The sequence below is a fragment of the Sparus aurata genome, chromosome 8 (assembly GCF_900880675.1).
Source record: "Sparus aurata chromosome 8, fSpaAur1.1, whole genome shotgun sequence".
NCBI lineage: Eukaryota > Metazoa > Chordata > Actinopteri > Spariformes > Sparidae > Sparus > Sparus aurata.
The window spans coordinates 24,972,574-24,998,085 of record NC_044194.1 but is presented as its reverse complement, the minus strand read 5'-3'; the positions used below and the strand labels follow the sequence as shown (position 1 = coordinate 24,998,085).

At 41.7% G+C, this 25,512-nt stretch overlaps 1 protein-coding gene across 2 annotated transcripts; it reads left to right on the top strand.

The window, feature by feature from the left end:
* Nucleotides 1-975: 975 nt before the first annotated feature.
* Nucleotides 976-24,647, top strand: bcl2l13 (BCL2 like 13). 2 transcript variants are annotated; one of them, XM_030425765.1, is made up of 7 exons: nucleotides 976-1,163; nucleotides 2,210-2,411; nucleotides 4,561-4,650; nucleotides 5,592-5,748; nucleotides 12,827-12,899; nucleotides 13,066-13,194; nucleotides 21,676-24,647. In XM_030425765.1, the coding sequence occupies exons 2-7, from the start codon at nucleotides 2,273-2,275 to the stop codon at nucleotides 22,690-22,692; spliced, it is 1,605 nt and encodes a 534-aa protein (XP_030281625.1). In that variant the 5' UTR covers nucleotides 976-1,163; nucleotides 2,210-2,272; the 3' UTR covers nucleotides 22,693-24,647. The 2 variants fall into 2 exon arrangements, with proteins under 2 accessions (XP_030281625.1, XP_030281626.1); XM_030425766.1 differs by lacking the exon at nucleotides 976-1,163 and adding an exon at nucleotides 1,646-1,816.
* Nucleotides 24,648-25,512: the final 865 nt, after the last annotated feature.

Below are 25,512 nucleotides of genomic sequence, written 5' to 3'. Positions count from 1 at the left end.
ATTAAATCAGGCTGAGAACAAACAGTGTCATTTTGAGTTAAAGTGCGGTGGACACCGTCTGCTCATAAACTGAGCGTACAGCTTGAGTCTTCAGATATGAACTGGGGCTTTCTTGGGGACCCTATGAAAAACACAAATGTTCACATATAACAGTTTAACTGATGAACTTGGATTACTTTAAAGGTCATGGTAGCAAACAATTATCCAGATACTGTGAAATCAAACACATTTATAAAATGTAGTTTATAGGCAATAATCTGTCTGCGGTGTTAGACAGTTGCTGAAATGTAAGAATTTAATTATGGGACTAAAAAACTGACGCACATTATGGCATGTATACATACACAAACCTAAATGTATGCAATCTCACTGTAGTTGTGAATGAGATGTTGCATGTAGCCTAATTATCAATGTATATCAAATGTGAGAAAAATATTCAAACAAAGAAGACAGACACAAGTCAGAACAGAACATCCGGTCGTGACTTTCAAAATAAGACACACATTCAGTAGGTCAAGTCCTTGGAATGGAACGAGGAAAGGGTGCCACTCCCCTCCTTTCAGTAAACACGTGTTTTCACGTGCTTCCAGACACTATGTAAGCAGAGTGCTGTTGACATCAGTAACCCAACAATGCATAGCTACGTGCTCTTTTTCCCGTGCTCGGTGTTGCTGACTCTTACTGTAAAAGGTCGGGGGGCGTCGCCTCTGTACGGGTTCAGTCCGTCCACTGGTTTGGGGGGTTTTAACGGTGCCGTGCGTCACATTCGGTCATTTTAGTCATTATGTAAGCTTATTATTTCATTCAGAAGAAGTCACAGTTAAATAGCTCTCCAAAATACCACACTCAATTGCCACCCTGCCATGACACACAGGAAACGCTCAATCATTCACTTTCAGCGTAAAATTAGCGCCTCGTAAATAAGTAGCGCCACCTGTCCGCCGACTAACGACAGTGTTATTTTGAAGGTTACGACCGGAAGGTCGCCGTTTCACTCTCACTAGCTTGTGTAGCCTCCAAAGCACACGGTGTGCTAGTGCTGTAGCTGCCAGCCAGCGGTGGTCTATCCCTTTCACTGCTGCTGCTCCTGCTGCTGGGACTGTGTCGCACATTTCCATTCAGCTTGTCGTCTGTCACCACCTGGTTGCCTTTGGACAAGGACGGTAAGAAATATACTCCCGCTCGGCTGAACTGAAGTTCAAATTAAGTTTTGCGTCTCTGAAATAGCCACCTAAAACGTGCAATGTTAAGCTAGCTGTAGCCTGCATGTGTGGTGAGATACTCCAGTGAGCGCCCGTCTGCCCTGAAGCGGAGTGTCCAGTGTGGCGGACATTAAAGGTACATGTCAGGTAATTATCTAACGGGCTGTGCGTCGGATTATTAATTGAATATGAGCGTTTAACGTTAGATCGTAATATTCAATGAGCCATGCTGCCAATTTGTTAAAAGAATAACAATGATTTTATTAACTTAAATTCCAATGTGTATAGTAGTTTAATGATTTAATTTGAACTTGGATATGTATCGGTTTGGGAACAAATCTGCAAGACGTTTTATTCTGACAGGACAGGCCGGAAGTTTTTCGTTTTTTTTAATTTAATCTGGTAAATTTGATCTCATGGGGTCCACATGGTCCCACCTCATCTGTCGAGGACGATGTGAGCCGTTCACTCATTGACTTGTTCAACTTTGCAAATCAATGCGTTTGTAAACGGTGGTTTACGGTTAAAGATATCTGAATTTCCATCATGCATCTGTCCAAAAAAGGCTCTATTGGAAGGGCTTTGCACGCCCCTTTGTCCGCCACGTGTGTTATGTAAGTTCTATTGTGTCATGATGTAGGTACAAAACGTACTCGTGTATGAGTTTGACATGTCTTGGGCCCTTCTCCATCTGTGTCTCAGTAAACAGCCGTGCAGTCCCAGATGCACCAGTATTTACACTCACTGATCAAGTTTCGCCTCTTTGCCAGATGGACATGTCCACCTGGCACAATGGGAGTAGGACATTGTGCTGTCTACCTGCAATGAAATTAAGTGGGACATTTGTTTTATGACAAACACCTGACAGCTGAATTACAGTGTCACAGCAGACGTCTTCATGACTTTTCTCCAGATTCTGATGTGGATTCCCTCATGTTTTGTGATGTGACTGTACTGCAGCTTCCCGGTTGTACCTTTTATTTCTTTTCTTGCTGTCATCTTCCCAGGTCATACGTCCATCTTTGACTGTAAGAACATATGTGCCTGAGAGTCTGACACAGGTCTGTTCAATGGCTACCTCAGGCTCTACCTCTTCTGCCTCCATTACCACCACTGTGCCTGAGGATTTCCATTATGAAACCAAGTACATTGTTCTCAACTACCTGGGAATGCTGCCTGTTGGTAGATCACAGGCCACCACAGCTCAAGGTGAGAAGAAAGACTTATTTTGGCTCCAAATGTAGTTAACACAATCTGTTAGAAATGATTGCCTCAATCTGAAAAAATTAGTTGTCCGTTTGTCCTGAAGGGACACGCTCGGTGAAGTGCAACCACTGCCAAGGACACCCTGTTTTATTGCTTTCTACGGTCTCTTCAGGCGGTATGTGACGCATATGTGAGGGCAAACCTCACGCTTGTGCCTTCGCACGGCACGCAAATAGATTTGTGTGCACATGCATACATAGCAGGAAAACATTCGGGGTGTGTAGGCAGGTTGCCACCTGTTTACCACCAGTTAGTTTTGCCGCCTCTTACGTTGGCATAGAAACACGTCAAGTGACTTGTGTGTCTGTTTGAATGTGACAGCTAAGAAGTGCTTGTAAATAAATAGATGGCATGTGACACTCTGTATTAGCCTTCCAATATGGTGTCCAAAGTAACCGAAGGCCTGTCTTTGCGGAGGCATTTATAACAGCCTTGTGCTGTGACCTCAGGCCAGCAGCTGTTTTTCTTCTTGGTGTCCTGTGTGTCTGGCATACAAAAAAAGCGACAGTGGACTGTTTTTGAATAGTTTTTGACCTATAGTTGTCGTACTTGTGCGTGTCCTGTGCTCTAAGAGAAATGCTGTGTGAAACTGAATCCCCCACTAGCCACCAACATGTCATGGCTCATACTTTGCGCAATCAAATTATGGACACAGCGTGTTAGTGGTGACATAAATTACTGGGTGAAAAAAAAATCCCAATTGGAAGGTCCTACAGGTTTGCAGGAGGAGCATTTTAGGCCATGGATGTCATTCCCTCTGCCACAGCATATGGACAGAGTTTTCTAAAAAAGAAATATTCGGGCCTTTTTTTTTTTTTTAGGATTAAAAGCAGAAGGAAAGATGGTCAAAGAGAGAGAGAGGAAGTTTTCAGTATTTCCTGTCCATTTTTGTTGTTGTGTGCAAGCTTGGAATGGGCGGAGAAAGTCAGAGGAGTGGCTGATCCCTGCTTTCCGCTTGACCCGGTCCAATTTCTGACAGCCTGTCATGTGTAATCACTGCAGGATCACTCGCACGCCAGTGGACTGAAGCAAATAGTTGGCCGGGTAGCTGTCTGGCTCAGTGCTGAAACAGCACCAAGCTCGGTAAAAACCAACACTGGTCCTCAGGGTGGTCATGTATGGGCCGCAGGGACACAGACAGAAAAGACTGAGGGCCCTCTTCCTTCCTGTTAAAACCATGTCAGCGTTTGACTTGTGTCACGAAAACATTAATTGGAAAAATCATATCAGTCAGCTGCTAAATCAATAAATACTAATACTTAAATGCAATTTCTTTTTTTGGCTGTTAGTCCCCAGTTTAGCACCACAAACTGTTTCACTTCTTAATCAAATGACTGCTGGATCTTCATAAGCTGAATGGCTTTCTGTGTGTGTGTGTGTGTGTGTGTGTGTGTGTGTGTGTGTGTGTGTGTGTGTGTGTGTGTGTGTGTGTGTGCGTGTGTTAATGTGGAAGCTCGTGGTCATATACCCCGGGCAGCCTTTGTGTCAGTATTGCCCCTAGCCTGATTCATTATGTCTTCAGCAGTGTAGACTGAATCTCGTGAATTATTTACTAAAGCACAAGCTCCGTGTTGCTGCCTCAGATGCACGCGACGAGAGAGCTCAGTTCTCCCTCTTTTCATATGTTGGAGTCCAGCAACATCATGCTGAGGAGGAGTAAATGAGTGACTTGAAAGTAAAGGTTGCTAAAGTGACTTTAGCTGCACCTCAGCCTGCAAACATTGTTCTTCTCAACAGGAAAGTCAGTGTTTATACATGCATAACAGGCTTGTTGGGCAAACGGTGTGTATTTAGTGTCATGATATGTGCAGGCATCACTGCTGTCAAGCCCGGCCAAAAGAGCAGCATAGAACATTGTTGCAACAATAACTACAAACAACAAAAAAAAATGACTTCAGACAGCTGTTACACACTACAATGATTAAACACGGTAATGTTTTAGGATGCAGAAACAGAGATGACCGTGTAAAGTGCTTTTCTATTGTGATTTGGTGTACAACTGCACTGTATAGCGTTTGTGAACGGTGAGAGTGTGTGTTTGAGACGGGAGTGAGATGGGTTGGTCATTAAATTATGTGTTTGTTTCCTTTAGGAGATTCCCAGAATGAGAGAGAGAGGACCACAATGATAAAAGTGCAGGTAGAGGAAGAGCTGAAAAAACTGGAAGATGAAATCGCTGACTGTAAGTGGACACAAACATAGCTGTACAAGTGTACACCAGATGCACACACACGCACACACACACACACAGAGTCCGTTCCAGTGGTTTTTGTCCAAATTAAGTTTATTGGATACAGATTCCAGTCTCGACTCAATGAATTCAGTCTTCATAATGGTTTACTCATTGTAAAGTCATTTTAATGCAAATGCATATATGCATGTGAACCACTATTATGATGCTTTAAAGCACTGCTTAAATACTCCGTAAATTACTGAAAGGAAGCACATAATCAAACAGATTGATGTCTTTTAAAACTCTTTATTTTTGCTGCTGTTCTAGCGATAGCAAGTGTCTGTCTCTCCATCCCATTCTTGTGAATGTGACATTTCAAGACCACCTTGAGTGAATTTCTTCAAATTGGGTACAACCATCAATCTGAACTGAAGGATAAACTGATTGTGATTTGATTGTCAATGTCACGGTCACTGTGACCTCATACAAACACATTTTCAGCCATTACTTGACAATTCCTGTGATAATTTCAACAACATTTTGCACAAATGCAAAAAGAAGTGTATTGGCCACATTTCCACAGCATAGCTCAGGAACAGTAACTTGACATGTCCGCAGAGGCACACAGCACAAGGTGGTACTTCTAGTTCCTTAGTTAAACATATTCTGGCTTTGCAGGTCATGCAGACAGTTGGTCTGCCCGTTCAAAGGAATCCAGAGGTCAAAGTCTGTCAATGTACAACATGAAATGTATGCTTTGAAAGAGAACTTTGGCTTCTTTACATAACAAAGGTTTAGTGATGCTCCAGGCTATCGTCCTTGCTCTTGTGTATAAAGGAGGAGCTGAGCATCTCTCCGGCGTTACCACCACGTTTTCTTCTCTGGTTATCTGAATAATTCCTAAAAATGAATTCCTGTCTGAGCTATCACTCTGTCCTGTGTGTTTGCAGCTTTTTCTACAACAGGCTTTGACCGACACACATCGCTGGTGTTTAATCCGGCCAACCCAGAGACCTCCATTGAAGACTGCCTCGCTGCAGTGGGAGACCAGGTGGCCAGAGAGCTTGATGCACACCTGGCGGCAGCAGTAGACGCACTCCTCGCAGGGTCAGTCTGCAGCACTCTGACCTGTTTATGTGACAAAAGCTGCTATGACATGTTTGCTGCTTTTCTTGACTGCTTACAAATATTTGATCCAAAACTTGGTACTTATGGAAACAGAATTGTGAGGGTGGGTGCAGCAACTACACTAATCAACTCTTTTCACACTACACTCAGACAGTATGAGGAAATGTGTGCCCACATGGTGAGTGTTACAGTCTCAGAGGAATGACCGAGTCAATGTTGATAAACGGCTGCTTAGTTCTTTTCTCCTTAGTGAACTATTGAACTTTCACGGTGATGCAGTTACATAAGGAAAAAAAAGGCTGTATTGCATGAATTCAGAATTTGAAATGAAACCAAAATATTGTAGAGGCAGTATCTCCCACACATACACTTGATCTGTGTATATTGATGCCTGCCCAAGTTTATTCGGTGACCCATTTTACACTTGTATCTTTTTTTTTTTTGTCAGAGAGAAAAATGCCATTTGCGATTGATTATACTAGTGGACAATCTGCCCTCGCTCTTCCCATCCCGTCTGTCAATCTCACATGCTCTGCAGTGAGAGAGAGGCTCTCTGGTATTACATCCATCCTGTAAACATACTGATTGTGATGCGACTTATCTAATGTAATGTCAGCCTACTGACCGCCGTTATTTTGTACAAACTTGTAAGTGCAACTCATTGTTGCAATGTCATAGGGTGCACCTTGGTTTTGATCTGCTACATAATTAACCAGCATCCTCAACACGTGGCTCACCTGCTGTTACGACAGAATCGCAGAAGAAGAAAAAAAAAAAGAAAGGTTGTGTTTTCTGGATGACTTTATAAAACATACTGCTGACAAATAGAATAGATGAAATTGCTGGGAGAGAGAAAACCGAGAGAAAGAGAAAAGTGAGAGAAGATGAGACAAGCCAGTGCCCGTGCATTAATGTGGACGAGTAAAGCAACACAGTATAATGAAGGCAAACTCTTAAACTGATTGTGAAAAAAGAGGGTTGATCTCATAGTGTCACTCTCGGGTCGTCAAATACTGATTGCTAAAAGTTGTACACTTAAACGAGACACCTAATCCACTGCTCCAGTAGAGCGGCTCTGTGGCCCACAGATAAGACTGTGGTTGTACTGGACAACTGTGACTGTGTGTAACTGAGCAGAATATTGCCACAACAGACCGTCCATACTAAGGGAACTACCCCAGAGAGTAAAAAGCAGCTTTTTGGATATACAGTCATATGCAAAAAAGGAAGAAAACCCCTCAGGCACACAAATTTGCTCCTTTATTTAAAGTATTGCTGACATCCACATGTTGCAAGACAAACTCATTTGGAAGGGAAGATGTGACTTCACAAGTTATCTCTGGTACACAGTAGATCAGTTGGAAAACTTCGATCTGACTCCCTGAAGGCAGATAATAACAGAAATCATGGATATGTAAAAGAAACTGCAACACATACAAGAGAAGTAATAAGTCATGGACAATAAAAACACATTTAAGATGTGACCACATAAACGCCTCAGGTTGGTATTTTAGAGGATAAATAAGAGGATAAATCTAGGTTTTGCTACAAAATATACTTTATAGTTTATGTTGTTTATTTCGGGCATGTCAATTCATAAACATCACATTTCATCATTGTTCAAATAATACAATACACATGGCCGAAAGGGAAAAGCGGGAGAAGCCAAAGCTTATCAAGTCCCGCCCCCATTACCCACAGGATAAAATCTTCATCCTGATCTTTTTCTTGTCTTTTGCATTTTACATTTTCTTTTCTTTTTTTTTTCTTTTTTTTTTTTTTTACCTAACAACTTCTTTTGTTATGACCTTTGACAAAACATATTACAGCAGTAGCATACAGAGCTGAATTCAAGCTCTAGACAGTACATACAGATTACATGTGTGTCTGCACATGTGTCCATATTAGTCCATCATGAGTGAACAACAGTCTCATCTTATAGCCTCATCTTATAGCCAGGCTTGCCACAAGGTCAGAATGTCCAATCGACAGAGAGCAAAAGTCCAGTGTATTTATTATTTGTTGAGATGGTGTTGGGATGGTGTAAGAGCCCTTTAATGCATTTTTATGTTATTCATCAGTCTCCTCTGCAGCTTTCATCGCTGTTAGCTTCGCCATGTCCTCCCGATTGGTGGCTACATCAACTCGCATCTGTATCACGAACTCGCGAATTGCTGAGATGTCAGAGCGTATCCCGACCACAGCACTCCGAGTAGTGGCGTTGTCCGCCCTCGCACTGGTCTGCTCAGTAGCGATCTTTCTCATTTTCCGATATTGCATAAAGATTCCAAATCCCAAAGCGATCGTTCCAATTGTCATGAACGTGAACATGTACACGTCCTCGACATCCTCCACATCCAGTGCGGCAAGGCAGATGACTCTCCACTTTCCCCAACCATCCATAACGTAGCCGGACATGAAGGTCCTGTCCGGGCATGTCGGTTCACCAGAACCCGCACGCCGTGTTGAGAACACTCTGTCGATGGCATTCATTGACCAGCTCAGCAACTCCATCGTGGATTGATCGATTGGTTGATTGGTTAAGAACGTTGTTGTACAATATTAGACGAATCTCAATCGAATGACTGTTGTGTGCCGATTTACAGGGCTAGTTGAGTTCTTCACAGCTCAGAAGAACTTGTGATAACTCACAATAGTGTCACAGTGTTCGTACCTAAGTTATCTCACATTGTTGATACACATTATAACAACATCATGCTATGTACAACTGGCATTGGCCTTGGACCATACAATTTTCTCAGGTTCAACTTATTGTTTGGGTACAGAATGGTATTCGTTATGCTCACATGCGGTCTCAACACAGTGTCTGCACAGTGTCTGTTGATTCGTGCCTCTGACCTTTATCAACCCTCCTGCATTGATCTGTACTGATCAACGATTGAATGTACATACTTTTTCTTGAAGCCACTTAGTGTTGCTGATTTTTTGACATCTTCTTCTAGCACATTCCATTGTTTAACACCTTTGACTGATAAAGAAAAGGATTTTAACGTAGTTCGTACTTTACTTTGCCTGAAAATCATGTTCCCTCTGAGATTGTGTCTCTCCTCTCTGTCTAGGAAGAGTATTTGCAAATTATGAGGGAGGCTTTTGTTAGCAGCCTTGTACATCATTTGTAGTGTGCGATAGTTTATTAAGTCATATAGTTTAAGTATTCTTGATTCAATAAATAACTGATTTGTGTGTGTGCCCTATAGTTGGCATAATGTAAGATTCTCAAAGCTCTTTTTTGGAGTATTAACAAAGGCTGTGTGGAGCCTTTATATGTGTGTCCCCACACCTCTGCACAGTATTGCAGGTGTGGAGAGACGAGTGCACAGTACAACAGATGAAGTGCTTTTTGATTTAATATTTTTTGTGCTTTCCAGAGTATGGACACACTCCTGGCCAACTTCCTTTTTAGCTGTCTTATGTGTGGCTAACAACTTAACATGTCGTCGATGATTACTCCCAGTACTTTGTTCTCATGTACCCTTTCAATATTCGCTCCGTTTACTTGAATGTTAGTACTGTTGTTGCAGCCTTTTTTCCCATATAGCATGTATTTAGTTTTCTCAAGATTTAGTGATAATTTATTTATATTAAACCACACATGAAGTTTGGCCATTTCGTGATTTACTGTTTCCACAAGTTGGTTCAAGTCAGTCCCAGAACAGAAAATATTTGTATCATCTGCGAATAATATTAATTTCAGAATATTTGACACTTTGCATATATCATTTATATATAGTATAAACAGCTTTGGACCCAGAACTGACCCCTGTGGGACCCCACAGACTATGTCCAAGCTAGTCGATGTGTTATCACCCATTTTGACATATTGGGATCTCTTGTGTAGATAGCTCTTGACCCACTGCAGTGCTACACCTCTAATGCCATATCTCTCCAGTTTAGCTATTAAAATATCATGATTAACGGTGTCAAATGCTTTTTTCAGGTCTATGAAAATTCCTATTGAATGTTGTTTTTGGTCAATAGCGTCAGTAATGATTTCCACACACTCAGTTAGAGCAAAGGCAGTCGAGTGGTTCCTTCTGAATCCATATTGGCTGTCATATAGCAATTTGTGTTTGTTGATGAAGTTATCTAGCCTATTGTTGAATAGCTTCTCTAGGATTTTCGACAGTTGTGGCAGTATTGAGATTGGTCTGTAATTAGTAAACTCGTGTGTGTCACCATTCTTAAACAGTGGCACAACTTTGGCAACTTTCATTTTAGTGGGAAATATCCCAGTTTGAAATGACAGATTAAAAATGTATGTTAGAGGTGAAATAATTCCGTCTAATACTTTCTTAATTAGCCTCATGTCGAAGTCATCAACATCAGTGGAAGTTTTTGTTATGCATTCGTTGACCAGATGTCTAATCTCTGTGTCCTTCACTGGTGTGAGAAACATTGAGCTGGGAGTTCTGTCTCCATCCTTATCAAAGTGGTCCCAGTGTAGGGGTGAGTCAGGAATGTCCTGCTAGCTCTGGCCCGATGTTTACAAAGAATTGATTGAATCTATTTGTTATGACTTCCGGATTTTCTTCCTGCATGTTGTTATACTTGAAGTAGGGAGGATAGTTAGGCTTTGTGCTTTTATTATTAGTCACATTGTTTAGAATATCCCATAATTTTTTAGTATACTTCATATTTTCTGCTAGTAGATTGCTGTAATATTCTTTCTTGCATTCCTTTAGGATGCTGTTTAGCTTGTTTTTATACCTTTTATATCTCACTTCAGACTGGGCCGTCCTTGATTTTAGGAACTGTCTATACAGAGTGTTTTTCTTCCTGCAGGCGTTTATCAATGTTTTTGTGAGCCATGGTTTCTGCTCCTTATTCTGATTAGGGTGTTTCTTTTTCACAGGACAGTGTCTGTCATACAGTGTTTAAAATTTTAGCAAAAAGGAATCATATGCATCATTCACATCTGTTTCATTATAAACATTATTCCAGTTTTGCCTCAGTAGTTCATTTTTCAGTATATTCATTCCTTCTTTAGTTCTGACCCTTATGTATGTGTTTTTGTTAGGTGTCTGTCTCACAGTGTATTTATAGTCATAGATAGCAAAGATTGGTAAGTGGTCACTTATATCATTTATCAGGAGTCCACTTACTATGTCATTAAAGTTAGTAAAAATATTATCAATTAGAGTAGCGCTGTGTGTCGTGATCCTGCTTGGGCGTGTGATGAGAGGTTGTAAGCCCATTGTATACATCAAATTAATGAACTCGTCAATTACCGTGTTTTGTTTCGGATTGAGCAAGTCAATATTTATATCACCACAGATAAAAACTCTCTTTGACTTGTTTCGGAGAATATTTCTCCCACACATTCATTGAAGTCCTCTATTTTTGAGTTGGTGCTCTGTAGACACAGCTTACAACTATATTTTTACCTTTAGTTACACAGATTTCAATTGTCACACATTCCAATAAGTGATCCACAGCTTTAGACATGTTTTGTACTGTCTCATACTTGATATTATTGTCAATGAATAGTGCCACTCCTCCTCCGCCTTTGTTTCTCCTGTTAACACATACAAGATTATATCCATCCAGGAAAAAATCTGTGCCTTTGTCTTCATTAATCCATGTTTCCGACACTGCAATGATGGTGAAAGGGGTTTTGAAGTGATTTAGGTATTCCTTGATGTGGCCGAAGTTGGTATATAGACTCCTGCTGTTAAAGTGAATTAGAGACAGTTTCCCGTCCATCTCAGCGCTGTCTCTGTATTGAACTTCAGTATAATACTTGCAATTCCCAGTCATGTTGAAACAGAAGTGATTATCCGGGTCAATTCCTTCGTTCAGGTCAGATAAGGTATGATTCACATGTTGATTTGTAATCAACTCCACACTTCCTAGCTCAGCAATCCTTTCAGATATTCCCATCATACTTTCAGTCCGTGTAAGAACCGTTGAACTTTGCTGTGCTGTAGTTATGGAGTGTTCGTGAGCCATACCTTAGTTATTGTATTTCTCCAACTCATCCTTGCTCCTGATCTGGATTATTTTGACTTCTTCAGCTGATGCTCCATTTGTTTTGATGTAGATTCTGCAGTTAGCCATCCAGGTGTGTTGTATCTTACCATCCTTTTTCAGTTGGCGAGCTGTTCTGGCGATGTCTGCATTCTTTCTGGTGAGATTCTCATTGATGTAGACATTCGAGTCTTTGAGCTTCTTGCCCTGCTTCAGCAGTGCAGTCTTGTATTTTCTGTTGATGAATTTCAGGATGACAGCTCGAGTTGCTGACTCTTTCCTTCGAGGTAAGAGGTAACATACTTCCATGTTGCCGAAATTCACCTCGATGCCTTTGCCATTCAGGAACTCAGACACCTGCTTCTCCACAGATTTCATCTCAGATTCACCAGGCTCATGGGCTGAATTCCCAGCTGCAGCCGCCGCTGCGTAGGTTGGAGGCTTGATTATGAGGCCAGTCACAATCACATCATTGAGCTTTCCCTGTTGATCCAGCTCCTCCACTTTGTTTCCCAGCTGCTTTATCAGCTGGTCTTTTTTCTCATTCTCCTGCCGGAGTTGTTTAATTTCAGCCATTGCCTTGTTGAGAGGTTCTATCTGTTTCTTCATCTCTCTCAACTCCGCCATCAGATCTTTCCGAAGTTCATCGGTCACAATCCGATGTTGTTTCTGATCCCTCATCATTTCCATCAGGCTTTCATTCAATTGATCCCACTTAAGGTCTGACTTAGGAGGCATTGTCTCACTTTTATATCTAGAACAAGTTATCTCAAACTTGACTCTGATTGTCTTGTCTTGTAAATATAAGATTGTGAGACCCAATAAACAAATAGACTGTGAGAGGAATAGAGGAGAGAAGCCTCAGCCGTGATGCGCCCGAGCCGAGCTTGACCGTGCTCGGGGATAGTAGATCTTGGCATTAACAAAATCATTAATGTGGGGTACTGTGTGAAGTATGATGCGTCTTTTTACAATAATTCTTGGATTTTGAGCACATTTTGATATTTCCAAGACGGTTATATGTAGGCCTTGTATTTATTACCAGGGATGTTGTCTGTGTGTGTTTCAGGCCCTTGGACTACCAGAGATTCAGAGACACAGCACTGGATCTCTCAATACACACACAGGGAGGCTGGAGCAAGGTGAGTTTTATTTGTTCTCTATACAAAGGCCTGGTTTAAAAAAAAATACAAACAAACCACAAAGCAGATTACGTAGGACATGCAAATGTTGCAAAACTTTTCCACATTTCTTTTGTTTCATTTTCTCATCTTTAACTTAAACTCCTTTCCCCACCCCTTCTCTCAGGTGCTAGTGCCTTTGGTGCTGCTCCAGGCTTTACAAAGTGAAGGCCAGTCACTGGCAACTCTGTTGCATCTGGGGGTGCGCTTCCTAGAGGAGGACGAAGCTGGATACATCATTCAGCAAGGGGGATGGGTGAGTTTTTAAGCATGCAGTGGAGGAAAACCATTCTATGCTTCCATAAACATTTTGTACTAAGTTCAGCTGGAGTTCAAAAATAGTTTTAGTAATATTCATATTTGGATGAGTAAGAATTTTAGATTGGTGTACTGCTACTGCTAAGTGTGCCCTCCTTACAACAGTTACAAAAATAGAAATTGTAAAGTATAAGCTTATAAGTTATTCATATAATCAAAGGCAACCACTTGGTGCCTCTTAATGTCTGAATATTTATATAAATATTTGCAAGATGTGCAGAACAGAAAATTGGGATGTCGTGTAAGGTGAACAGAAAAAAATGCCTCCATCTTCCTTAAAATAGATTCACAGAACTCAGAATAGCCAGATGAGGGCGTCAGTGTGCTTCCCATACAGATGTTTCATACCCCTGAGTCCCTGTTTCTGTTCCAACCGGCATAGTACCACACACAAGATTAGAACATACATCATACCTATGTGTACATGGCAGTAAATCCTCAACTTTACATAAATAACTGGACGGTATTTAACCCCCCTAAGCCCATCAGCCCACCGGCATGCCGAACTGTTCGGCCCGTTCAAAGTGGGTCGGCACCACACATGAGGATATAGATGTTTACACTTGTGAATATAGGCATGTTCTACCTTGTTAGATAGGTTAGATTCTCCACAGTTGAGTCATATAGTTCATTTTAGGGAAACCATGACTACCAAATTATGAGTCATTCGGATTTACCACCTTAGCAAACTGAAGAGATGGGGGGGGGGGGGGGAAGTGGTGACTCCATACCTTTTTCGAAGCAGTCATAAGGCCTGAATTTGTTTGAAATGCTTGATAACTTTCATTCCTTAAGTGTATAACGGTAGTGATTAAAAGAATCCAAAAAGTTTAACCATGAAATGAATCCAAGTGTCCTGTGAAGCAGGGCTGCACAACTAATCACATAATAATCGAAGTTGCTGTATGACTAAGTGCAATATACACATCACAAGAAGTGCAATTATTTTATCAAGATAAAATGTGTCACACAAAACAGTGTTTTTTAGTGCATTTGTTTAGTGCTGAAGAGATGCTCTGGCCGACAAAGCGTGTTCTCCAAATGTAATAAACGATGCCACGTCATCATGATTTTACTAGAATGACAATGAAAATTGTGATGTAAAATTGAATCATCCATAATAATCCTGAATTATATCACAATATCTGTCAAAATAATCACAAATATCACTTTTTGATTGTGATCGTTCATATGATCGTTCATATGGTGTTGATATTGTTTTCCTTATGTTGCTGCCCACAACGTGAAAGTGATCCTATCCCTTTCTGTGTATTTTTCACCTCGTGGAGTACAGCAAGTGCTCCCACTTTAAAAGGCCGGTGGGTTCTGTCATGTATTGTTGATGACCAAACTAGAACGAGGTATTATTGGCTATCAACACATCGATTATTCATGCTTGTAGCCAATTATTCTACCTTTCCAACACTGGTATGCATGGATAGTTGCATTTGAGCCAATCTATTTTAGCAAACTATTTCAATGCGTCCGTGCTTTACACAGCTGAACGCCCAGCACAACCTTCACCCAGAGAAATGCACTTTTTGACAGAATTTCTTTGTATTTGATCATATATTTAACCATGTCTTTGGACGGAAAGAAGACCTGGTTCAAACAAAAGGAGGTCATTGAGATGTCTTTATTTCATGTGATGTGCTCTTGTGTTTTGGGCCACTGAGGAAATCAACACCTGGCACTCAGAAAAAGAATTATTGGCCCGCTGATCACTGCCTTGCTTACAGCATCAGACATTTTTAGAAATTTTAGTAATAGTTGTGTAGTAATCATTTGTCATTTGTATATAGTAGTATTTTGTACATAGATGGTTGTAATAATATCCTTTAAAAAGGGTGGGTGTTAAAGAGTTAAAACCAAACTTGCAACCCCATATTGCCATCAGTCAGGAGTCAGATACTTCATGTAATCTGCTTTCTGGTCACTTAAACTTTAATTTCAATCTGTCAAGTACAATCAATCATAGTTCAGAACAAAATGCAATAGTTTTTCTGTTACATGATAATCATTTGCATATTTAATGAAGATAACGTGCCTATTAAAACATGAACTCTGCTGCTAGAGCTTAACAGTAATCCTAGCAGATGCAGATGAGCTGTGCAAGTTGGGACTGACATGTCCTCAGGTAACAAACAAATGAGCTATATATATAAGTGCGAGTACAGTGATACTGTACGTCTAGCTGTATGATTTTTTTAAATGTTTCCTATGCGCACACTTTCCCTGTTCTCATGTTATATAAATACAACTTTTGCAACTTTTCTTGTTGAAGATGGGTTTATTTTCCAGTGTTGTAATAAGTGGAGCACTGCGTCACAGATGGCTCCCTGTGAAAGAGGTCATTCTGATGAACGGTCACATGACGTGTTAGCCACCGCTGTTATCACTGGTGCCCCGTTATCATGACGTTCTGCCTGGTTTCGTGCAACGTAAAGCGAACATAGTGTGCCGGCTGCAGACAAAGATACATTATTGCTCTGCGTTATGTCATAGGGGATGAACAGATGAGCGGCTGGGGCAGGATCAGGAGGAGACGGAGGGAGAGTTTGCAATAGGAGGGGAGGGCATACGAAGGAGGGAGGGGTGAGAGATGAGGGAGAAAAGGAGCGAGGGGGGGGGGGGGAGAGAGAAGCGTGGTGTGCCAGTGAGAGCAAAGTGAAATCTCCATTAATTTGACAGCTGCCTGCATGCACGCTTCTCTTCAGCTGGCTACCTGCTACCTGAATCCTCCTCATCGCTGCGTCTTGAGTTTTGTGTATTCAAGTGAAAGCAGGACTTCATACCGAGGTAGGATGTTTTACTTGTGATACTGAAGCGAAAACGGAGTGAGCTCATTGGTCTGGATGTGTGCGTGCGAGTGTGTGACAGACTGTCGACAGCGGAATAGGTCAATCTTTCCAGTTCTTGTCATTGTTTAGGGGTTGCATGTAAACACTACGTACAGATTGATTTTTATCAAAGTATGATTTTGTAAAATGTGAAAAAATTCAAGTACACAAATGCTAATTGCTAATGCACAAGGAACACCATTTTATTAATGTTTATCATATTTATTGACCAGTTGTTCAAGCATTTTTATTTAAAAGGATACAAAATCCTAAATGCGGCGATGAGTACCAGCGTGTCCTCTTCTTAGCGGACATGCTGTGACTATAGTGTAAGTGAGGCACCATGTTTGGGTGGCTCTCGTAATGCCGTTGTTAGTTACATCGGAACACAATAAGGATTATTATGACCCTAATGTGGTGTCCACTTCATTTGGCAGGAACAAAACCAGCAGCCCTCAGACGGCGCACAGCCAGGGGCAGGGGGAGGACATGATTGGGGAAGCACAAGGGAGGGGAAGGGGGGTGAGCTAAAAAAAAAAAAAGATGGCGTACATGGTGAAATAAATAGGGTTTCTGAATTAATTGAAATATAATTGAAATCGCAAGAAGCTGCAATTTTTTGGATAAAAGTAACGTGTGACAAAACAGCGTTATAATGAAGTAATGTAGCGCTGCAGAGACGTCCTGGCTGACAAATCTTGTTCTTCAGATGAAAACAAATTTGTTTGGTACAGACCCCAACAAATGTCACAGCATCATGATTTGGATTTAGATTTTTCCAGAGGCTAATAAGATTGTGATGATCATTCCCACTAAGCGTGAGTCGCAGTATTTGTCAAAATAGGGGGGGGGCATTTGATAATTTTTTTACCATATCTTGCAGCCCTCTTCTAAAGTAAGAGTGATGTACTACAAAACTGGAGAGCAGAATTGATGCCAAACAAGGGTGGTTGTAATCGAGTGCCTGTACAGCAGCCAACCTCTCTGGGTTGTCTCTAGTAGTTAGTTCACGGCCTGTGTCCTGGAGGTCAGTCTGAATGCTTACATGCTCTTGCTGGTCAGACAGTTGTCCTTCAGATTAAAAACTGCTGCATGAGAACTGAGTGTGCACAACAGCCATTTCAAATTACAGTCCTTGTTCGTGTGATGTAATGTGACTCCTGAGGTTTAAAAGTGGCACACTGACAAATGCACCTGACCTCTTAGGGATGAGATAATGAAGACATACCTCATTTTACTGCAGCAAATTGATAGTCAAAGCAGCTTATCCAAAAGGCATCTCCTATGGGCACTTCCGTTTTACATTGGCTGTGTTGTGTGCTGCGTAGAAACAGTGATGCTGCAGTGGTGATATTTTGGGACAAGGTGCTGCAAGGGTTCCAGCCCAGGCCGTGTCAGGGCACGTCATGCTGCACCCTGCACACTAACAGTGCTCCCCCATGTTATGTAAGCACTCTCTCGCCACGTTGAAATATGCAATAATCTCTGTGCATCAACATTGGGTTCCACTAGAGTAGAGTATCTTTGCGGGCTGAAGAAGACCCCCAAAATAACTCTCTTAATCCTCTGACAACATCATCACGAGGGGCTTGACTGGCCCACTTGTGACCTGCTAAAAGACGTGCTACAGCAGCATTAGCAGCAGCACAGGGGCTGAGTGCCAACATTTAAACAGGGCACCCAACCATCTCCCTGTCGTTCCGTTTATCTGTCAGTGTCCCTGCTGCCACAACACCGCTAATGATGACTGGTCAAAAAGCAATATTTACTGATGCAAATTGTCTCGCTGCACATCAACAGGAGACTTGCCCAAGGCTGGCACAGAGTTGCCAGATTCCATAAATATGTTCAGTCCTGAACTTGTCTTGGCTTCTATATGAAACTTAAGGAGATATTATGTGTCTTAACATTATAAAAGAATGCAAATAAATGTGAAGAATCTATTATTGAGCCAGAGGCTACTTTTAGAGGCAGATGAATTAATAAATTGTTCATATTCCTGTTGTTGATGACACGTTGAGCTTGGGTCACAGTATTCTTCCATTATAAGTTTTGTATTTTTTTACTGTGGGTTGATGGCGATGTGTGCAATGGCTATTCAAGTCAAGTAAAGCCAGTAAATGATCTGTGATGGTGATCAGATATTTGCATGTGACTGTGAAAGAGCACCAGCCCCAGCATGCAAGGCCAATTGTAGTGATTATAAGTTTGTTAAAATGAGATCCTAATGTAGTTACATTAAACTAAAGGTTTCATTAGATGTTAATTAGCAGTGTAGCTGTCCCTCTCTGTCCTGGGTTTCGCTGATCTCGGTCCAATACCATGTGACCTCTTGCAGTGCTTGTCCATTAGGAACAGTGATGACATAATCCTCATGAATGTCAAGAGTTTCATCGTACTGCATTAATTTGATCAAAAGGATTTTACTTGTATGTATTCACAATCAAAAATATATATGTAAAAAGAAACAACTAAGTCCTGTTTTGTATTTTGCATGTTGACAGTATGTGGCAGTCATGTGGCAATGTAGCAAGCATATGTCAAGGTCCCAAAAATGTGGCAGCTGTTTTCGTCTCTGAAACATGTCAGTGAGTTTACAGATATTTCTACGGGTCTTTCAGACTGAACGTCAGCGCAGTGTTGATTAAGTGTGACATGAAAAGGCAGGGCAAGGACAGGTAGGCTGTACACCCTTGGCTCTACAGCAGGAATGTGTTTTATAAAGTTAGTGTTTGTCTTGGGGCGAGGGTGGAGAGCAGTAGGACACACCTGACGACCGAGTAGCTGAAAAGTTAGTGTGTCTCCCAGTATCAGCAGTGCTGGAGGACAACAACACAGAGCGTAGAACAGATTCAGAGTGGATTTTCTCCTCAGGTGGGTTTTCTTTTAACTGTTCATTCTTGATTTTATTATTCATGCAGGTTTAGAAGTCGTTTTCCGATAACTTTTTGTTTATTCATGCGTTTTGATTGTTCCAGAGTCCTTCTTTGTGCAGAAGTGTACTTTTTGTGCCTCTAGCTTGGGAGGTATTTTTGTTGCGTAATTCCCAACCTTTAAACTGCATACAAATATCGTAAGAAATCTTATGGTTTACTGCTACTTTCTTCTGTACGTAATATTAACCCTGTCAATCTTCCTTTAGAGGTGTAATCTCAGTTTAGATATTAGATAAGTGAGGACGTTTCCACTATCAACTTGAAACTACAAATGCAGCAGGATTGATTGTCATTGCTCCTGATTGCCACCAGCAACCTTTTGCTGTGGATTTCATCTCACATGGCATCCCTGTTGTGCCCTGTCCAGCTGATAGGGAGCCTGTATCCTGAGGGCGAGTGATCGGTGAAACACTGTCCCACATGTAAATCAGCTTATGAAGAAGGCAAATGTTGGATAATGATGGAGCGCTGTTAGATTTAATCTCTTCCCTGCCTGCCAGGATGCATCTGCCATGCGAGTGTCCTTGTAAGGAATATAACCTTCACAGCTTGACCATTTGCTTATCGATCGTATTTACGTAGGTCAGTAGTAGTTTACATATTGTATGCTTTCTCAGAGGTTAAATACTTTGATGGCACAAAGCGGACACTCTGAAGACGATGGTAAAATATTATCATGTTTTCAAATGAGATGGTGTTGCCTCGGGAGCTTGTCTCTTCTGTCAGAACCTGTCTGTCTGCTGCACACACCCCCCACACATGCAAATGTTCACACACATCCCCACTGTCGGTTTGAATCTCATCTGTTCAGGTCACACCTACAGGTGTGTGACATGCAAAGAAACGCAGCAGAGAAGCCTGCTCATCACAGATCCACAGCAACTTCGACAGGCATTTTTTAAGCAACGATGTTGAACATTTACTGGTTCCAGCTTCTTAAATGTGATGATTTGCTGCTTTTCTGTCATTTATGAAAGTAAGTGAAGAGTCTTTGGATTTTGGACTGTTGGTTGGACAAAAGAAGCAATTTACACTTTGGACTGGACTTTGAATTGGTAGTTGAAGCTCTACTATATGCTGTGCTACAGATATGGGTTTGTGGATAGATTGTTGGTCTGCCAGTCAACCACTTTCGTCCTGACTGAATTCAACTGACCTGTATAGTCATTCATGACCTGCAGACTTTGATTATTCCCTGACATGTCCTGTAGCACAGCTCTAACACAGATTTCTGTGGAATGTCTTTGCACATTTGTGTTTCCCTCGCGATGGACTGTTACAAATACCTTCTAAATTGATCATTTCCATCAACCTCGCCTGTACTTTGTGATTCTTGATTCTTGATTCTTGGTGTTGTCCTTGTGAGCGTGTTAGCATTTAGCTGAAAGAACTACTTTGCCTTGAAAAGCTGCTAGTGTGGCTGTAGACACTGGTCTTTTTGGTATGGCTCTATATAACTGCCCTTTTGTGATTTAAGAGAGAGATGCTAATGTGCACAGTCGGACTTACAGGGCTGTGGGCGGTGTTGGATTCTGCTGCTGGACAGTGGGAGAGGATGAAACTCAAGTGTAGCAAGCTGCAACAGCAGCATCTTGTCAACTTCTTCATATGTATTTCCAGTGTTTTTAACACTCATGATTTCAAGACAGTAAGCATGTCCCTGTGCTTCTTGTTTTGTGCTCATTGTGATTACTCACTGGCCTATTTATGAACCACATACTGTAGATTCTGTTTCACATCATTGCACACACAGCAATATAAATGATATGGCCGGTATGCTCACATGCTATAGTTTTGCCTTGGGCTCTTGCAGTTGACATGAAAAATGAGCTTTGGGAAAAGGTTTTAATATTTTGAGGTCAGATGTAGTTCAGCAGATTCAACAGTTCGATTGATTTCAACATATTCAGCTTCAGCGAGCTGACCTCTGTGTTAGTCACTCATACCCACATGATCATATGAGATGATATTATCTGTTATGTAATAGAACTCTGCAGATGGCTCCTGATGTAGTTGGTTAGTTGCTACATACCACTAGGTGGCACACAATGGTAACTGAAGGTGTAAAGCAGGGCAGTGTTATATTATGTACAGTGTGTAGGCTGTCACTTTAAGAGCTTTTTTACATTTTCACTCAGTGTTTGCAGCATTGTGCTTATCTAAACACACAATTCAGTCACACAGGTCAATATGTGATATGCAAGATCAAGTACATTATTATGCTCCTCTCAGTTGTCCGCCATCACAATTGAAAAGGCCTCTCTGTTTTTAATTGTTGCCTGAGCTTCTGTAAAGCCTGTTAGACCTCATCATAAAAATCTGTGTTCTAAACCAGTAGCTAACCTTGATCCATGTCTCAAACTATCTATATTTGAGGAATGGGCCTGGAAAGTCCTTGATTTTGGTGTTCAACAAGTTGAGGTAACCCTGTATTTTGTATGCCACTTGGAGATTGCTGTTGACTTTCTTTATCAGTTCATGTTGATGTACCAAAAATGCAAACTCAATATGCGAAATAATAAATGAAACTTTTCCATCTATAACTCAAAATTCTTCAAAATCATTCATATGTATGAATCACATTACTTACCTGCTTAACAAAACACAGAATATTGATACCATCTCTGTCTCTTTCTGCCACAGAGTCAAATATACAGCCTTGAGTCAGATGAGGAGCGAGGTGTAACCATCGCCGAAGACAGCAACGACATCTACATCCTCTCTGGGGAGCAGCATCACGACCAGCTCAGCCCTCCCTCATCGCTGCTCTGCACTGGAGACAACAGCAGTGAGCAGAGCTCCTGGCAGACGGAAAGCTTACCTGTGTCTCTGGCAGGCCACGAGTCTTGGGCACAGGTCGGTGTGATGGACCCTGAAGACGTCAAGAGCCTGGACAGCAATGAGGGCGTGGCTCTGGCCGAGGAGCGAAGCGAGAATAACTCCTCGAACTCGGACATTGTCCACGTCGAGCGCGAGGAAGCCGAGCTGCTCGAGGAAGGCGGTGAAGTGGCAGCAATAGAGGAGAGCATGATGAGTGTTTTAGGGACAGAGAGTGAGCTGGCTGAGCTCAGGGAAGAATTTAGGGGCCAGACTCCACCTGTTCCAGAGTCAGCCGAGGCAGACTCCGCAACCCCAGCCTCCCTGCTTTCACTAGAGGAGCCAGTTGTTATAGAGACGCCTGCAGTCTTGTCTGCAGAGCCGTCCCTCATTTCCTCAGAACCAGAGCTGCTCCCCCCCGTCGCAGAAGCTGCTGCACCCCCTCCCTCTGATCCAGAACCTCCAGCACCCTTATCTGTTCCTGCAGTAGAACCAGAGCCTGAGCCAGAACCAGCTGCCGCCCCTGCCCCAGTGCCTGCTGAGATGGCACCCCCATCTCTAGCTAAGGAAGCCCCGGAAGAACCAGCAGAGCCTGAAGCCACTTCAGAACCAGCCCCTGAACCAGAGTCCATCGTCGTAGTGCCTCCCCAGCCAGAACCAGAGACTGTGGCAGAGCCGGAGATCCCGTTGGCTGCACCCTTAATCCCAGAAGCCCCTGTAGAAGAAGCACCAGCTGAGGAGCAGACAGAGCCAGCATCAGAGTTCCTGCTTTATGGCGGTGCTGCACTGGCGGTCCTGGCTGCTGTCATGGCGTATGGTCTCATAAGCTACAGGAGGAAGTAGAAAAGTGTCTTTGTCAGGGAAGGCGAATAAAAAACGACAAGCTGTTAATGTAGAAAAATAAATGTATTAGTGCACACATGGTGGGACTCCCTTTACAAAATTCTGTTGGATTTATCAAATGAGGCTGCATTTTAAAAAAAGAAAAATCTGCTATGCTTTTGAAGGTTTCCAGGCAATGTGAAAATGCCCCCGGCAAACAAAAAATCTCAATGCACTCCACTGACTTCATTTTTGGTGTTTTCCTTTTGGGGCAACTTTGTGTTAAGATTCTTTATACTTCAGCCCTCCCTCTCTTAGACTGGAAAAAATGTGTTGACTTTGAGCCCTCTTCTGCTACTTTTGGTTTCTTTTGTGTCTGTGGCTCACTGTTTAGGATTGTCTTGTGCCAGTTGAGTCGGTGTGCTTCCCCACCCCCACCCCCCAGCTAAAGCCCACATTTACTGTTGCTGTCCAGCTGCCTTTCAAGCCGTCTCTCTTTCGCACTTATTTACATTTTCCCCTTCTAAGTAACTGTCTGATACTTTCCCTGTTTACCAAACCACACATGTATGGTACGGAAGTGAAACCAATAATTTGAATTTGATTTGTCAGTTTGAAAGTCCTACTGACGCAGAAAAAAAAAAGATATTCGGTTAGATTTATGTCCCATCTTCCATATTGCATAAATGATTTGTATTTCTTCACATGCAGCGCGCTTTAGTTGTTGTGTGTTGAAACATTAAAGCGTTTGCCCGAGAATGGATGAAAGTATTCAAATGTGTCCTGAGATACAGCTCTGCTGCTGCACTCGTAGAAATGATACAGCGAGTACGCTGATGTACGTGGAGCCTGAGTCATTCTGTTGCTATCATTTGTATGTAAATCTGAATATACTGTGAAGGTTCAGTTGAATACAGCATGTAACATGGTGTTAACTCTTATTGCAATAGATTTTCATATTTTATTCATACAGAACAAGGTGGCGCTTGTCAGCCATGGCGTTTGTTTACCCTGGCAAAGTGAGCAGTGCTTCTCCAGGTAAGGAGTTGCAGGAACGTGACTGCAGCACATAAATTTGAGTCCCAATTGAATTTATTGGACTCACTTTTTTTTCTCTGCAGTTTGTATCCTGTCAGGTTACTTAAGTCTTTCATATTTTGCTCTCTACACTTTTCTTTAACTTCGCCACTTTTGATGCACCTGACTCGAGCCGTGGCTTTTTTAGTGAGGATCGCATCTGTTCCAGTGTGTCTAGTTATTATTTCAGCTCCATTCCCTCCCCGAGTAGAGTATGAGGTAGTGGGCCACTAGTGAGGGTTTTAACGGCAAAAAGTGACAATCAAATCAGCGGCAACAAGTTTGTATGGCTTTACATATGCATTCAGTAAGCAGTTATAAAGATTTTTGTTTCAGATAACAAGAAATTTACCACAGACCCACTCAGCCTCTCGTGTTGCTATGAAATTCCATTTTTAGATCACCCGGCTTAGTGAAACTCTGCAATTACTAGTGTGCCAATATACAGCACTTAAGCAGAAAAATGTGAGTTGTTTATGTGGGAATGTCTCCTTCCACTCTCACATTAAATTTAGACAGAAGATTAGTGAGTCCCCCTGACTCGTTACATTTTTAAAAAAAATGTGACCAACCATGTTCTGCCCTCTTTGCTGCTGCCTCACCACTTAAATATTTTCTCTTCTGCAGTAAGTTGTATCACTATGAAAATTCATGAATGGATGTTAAAACAGTGTTGGACAGATATCATCTTCTTTGATACAGAAAGGGTGTTTCCATGTACGTGAGTCAGTGTTACACACAAGTAATACTTGTGGACTCGAACTATGCCTGCTCTCAAAGGGAAACACAGCACAGAGCAGGATGGATGTCAAAAGGTCCCCAACATGACACTTTGTACCTTGAGTTTCCTACAATACACTGTTTAAAATGACAATAATAAAAAAGATTTAAATATTTGAGAAGCTTTTCTGTGGTGGTTTGTTTAAAAAAAAAAAAAAAATGCTTAAAGGGACAGTTCACCCCAAATATATACTTTGACTTTTTCATGTTGTGCTATTCTTCCATTCTGCGATCTGATATGGTTGGCAGGTGTAGTAAAAGTATTACAGTGGCACTACTTTTTATTTTGGTGTGTTCTGCCCCTTTTACGTTTACTGTTTAAAGGGGCTTTATGTAAGAATTTACATGACTATGACTATACATCTACTTCCAGCACAACACAGACGTTCCACACAGCCCCTCATTTATGTAAAATGATTTATATATATATAAAAAAATCTTACAGTATTAGGATTTCAATGAAACTCAATTCCCGGAAAAAATCTATTTATTCAGGTTACACAAACAATACACATACATGAACCGATATATCAAAAGTGAAATCATTGAATGCAAACTAATCATGACCGGTATTTCAAGTACAACGTGAAAACATAGACTTTTAAACAAGAGTAAACATAAGCAATGAAAAAATTCAAGTGTCGAACAAAATTTCCCTTCTTCAAATTATGACTCATCGCCACTTTCCTTCATATGGAAATCATTCTCACTAGCAACAAGTCAAGACAACCAATTACAGAGTGAACTGATCCCTCGGAGCAGGTGTCAGTTTCAGATTCAGCTGTGTTCCAAGTAATTTCCTCAGCCTGCAGCTCAAAAGTCACCTGGCACTCGCAGAGCTGCTAATGTACTGCAGCGCCGTGTTGAAGAGGTTTCTTAGCAAATGGGGGGCCTGCTTGTACACTCCCTTCACCAGGGTGAGACTCAGGGCCAAGATGACACGCTCCTGGGGTAGATCGCTGAGACTTAAGCCCTGCCTCATCA

What these genes read in the sequence shown, in the direction of transcription:
- bcl2l13 (XM_030425765.1), top strand. Translation starts at nt 2,273, where the DNA reads ATGGCTACCTCAGGCTCTACCTCTTCTGCCTCCATTACCACCACTGTG. An exon ending in ACAGGCCACCACAGCTCAAG is followed by an intron (nt 2,412 to 4,560) that starts GTGAGAAGAAAG and finishes TGTTTCCTTTAG; the next exon opens with GAGATTCCCAGAATGAGAGA. An exon ending in TCATTCAGCAAGGGGGATGG is followed by an intron (nt 13,195 to 21,675) that starts GTGAGTTTTTAA and finishes TTTCTGCCACAG; the next exon opens with AGTCAAATATACAGCCTTGA.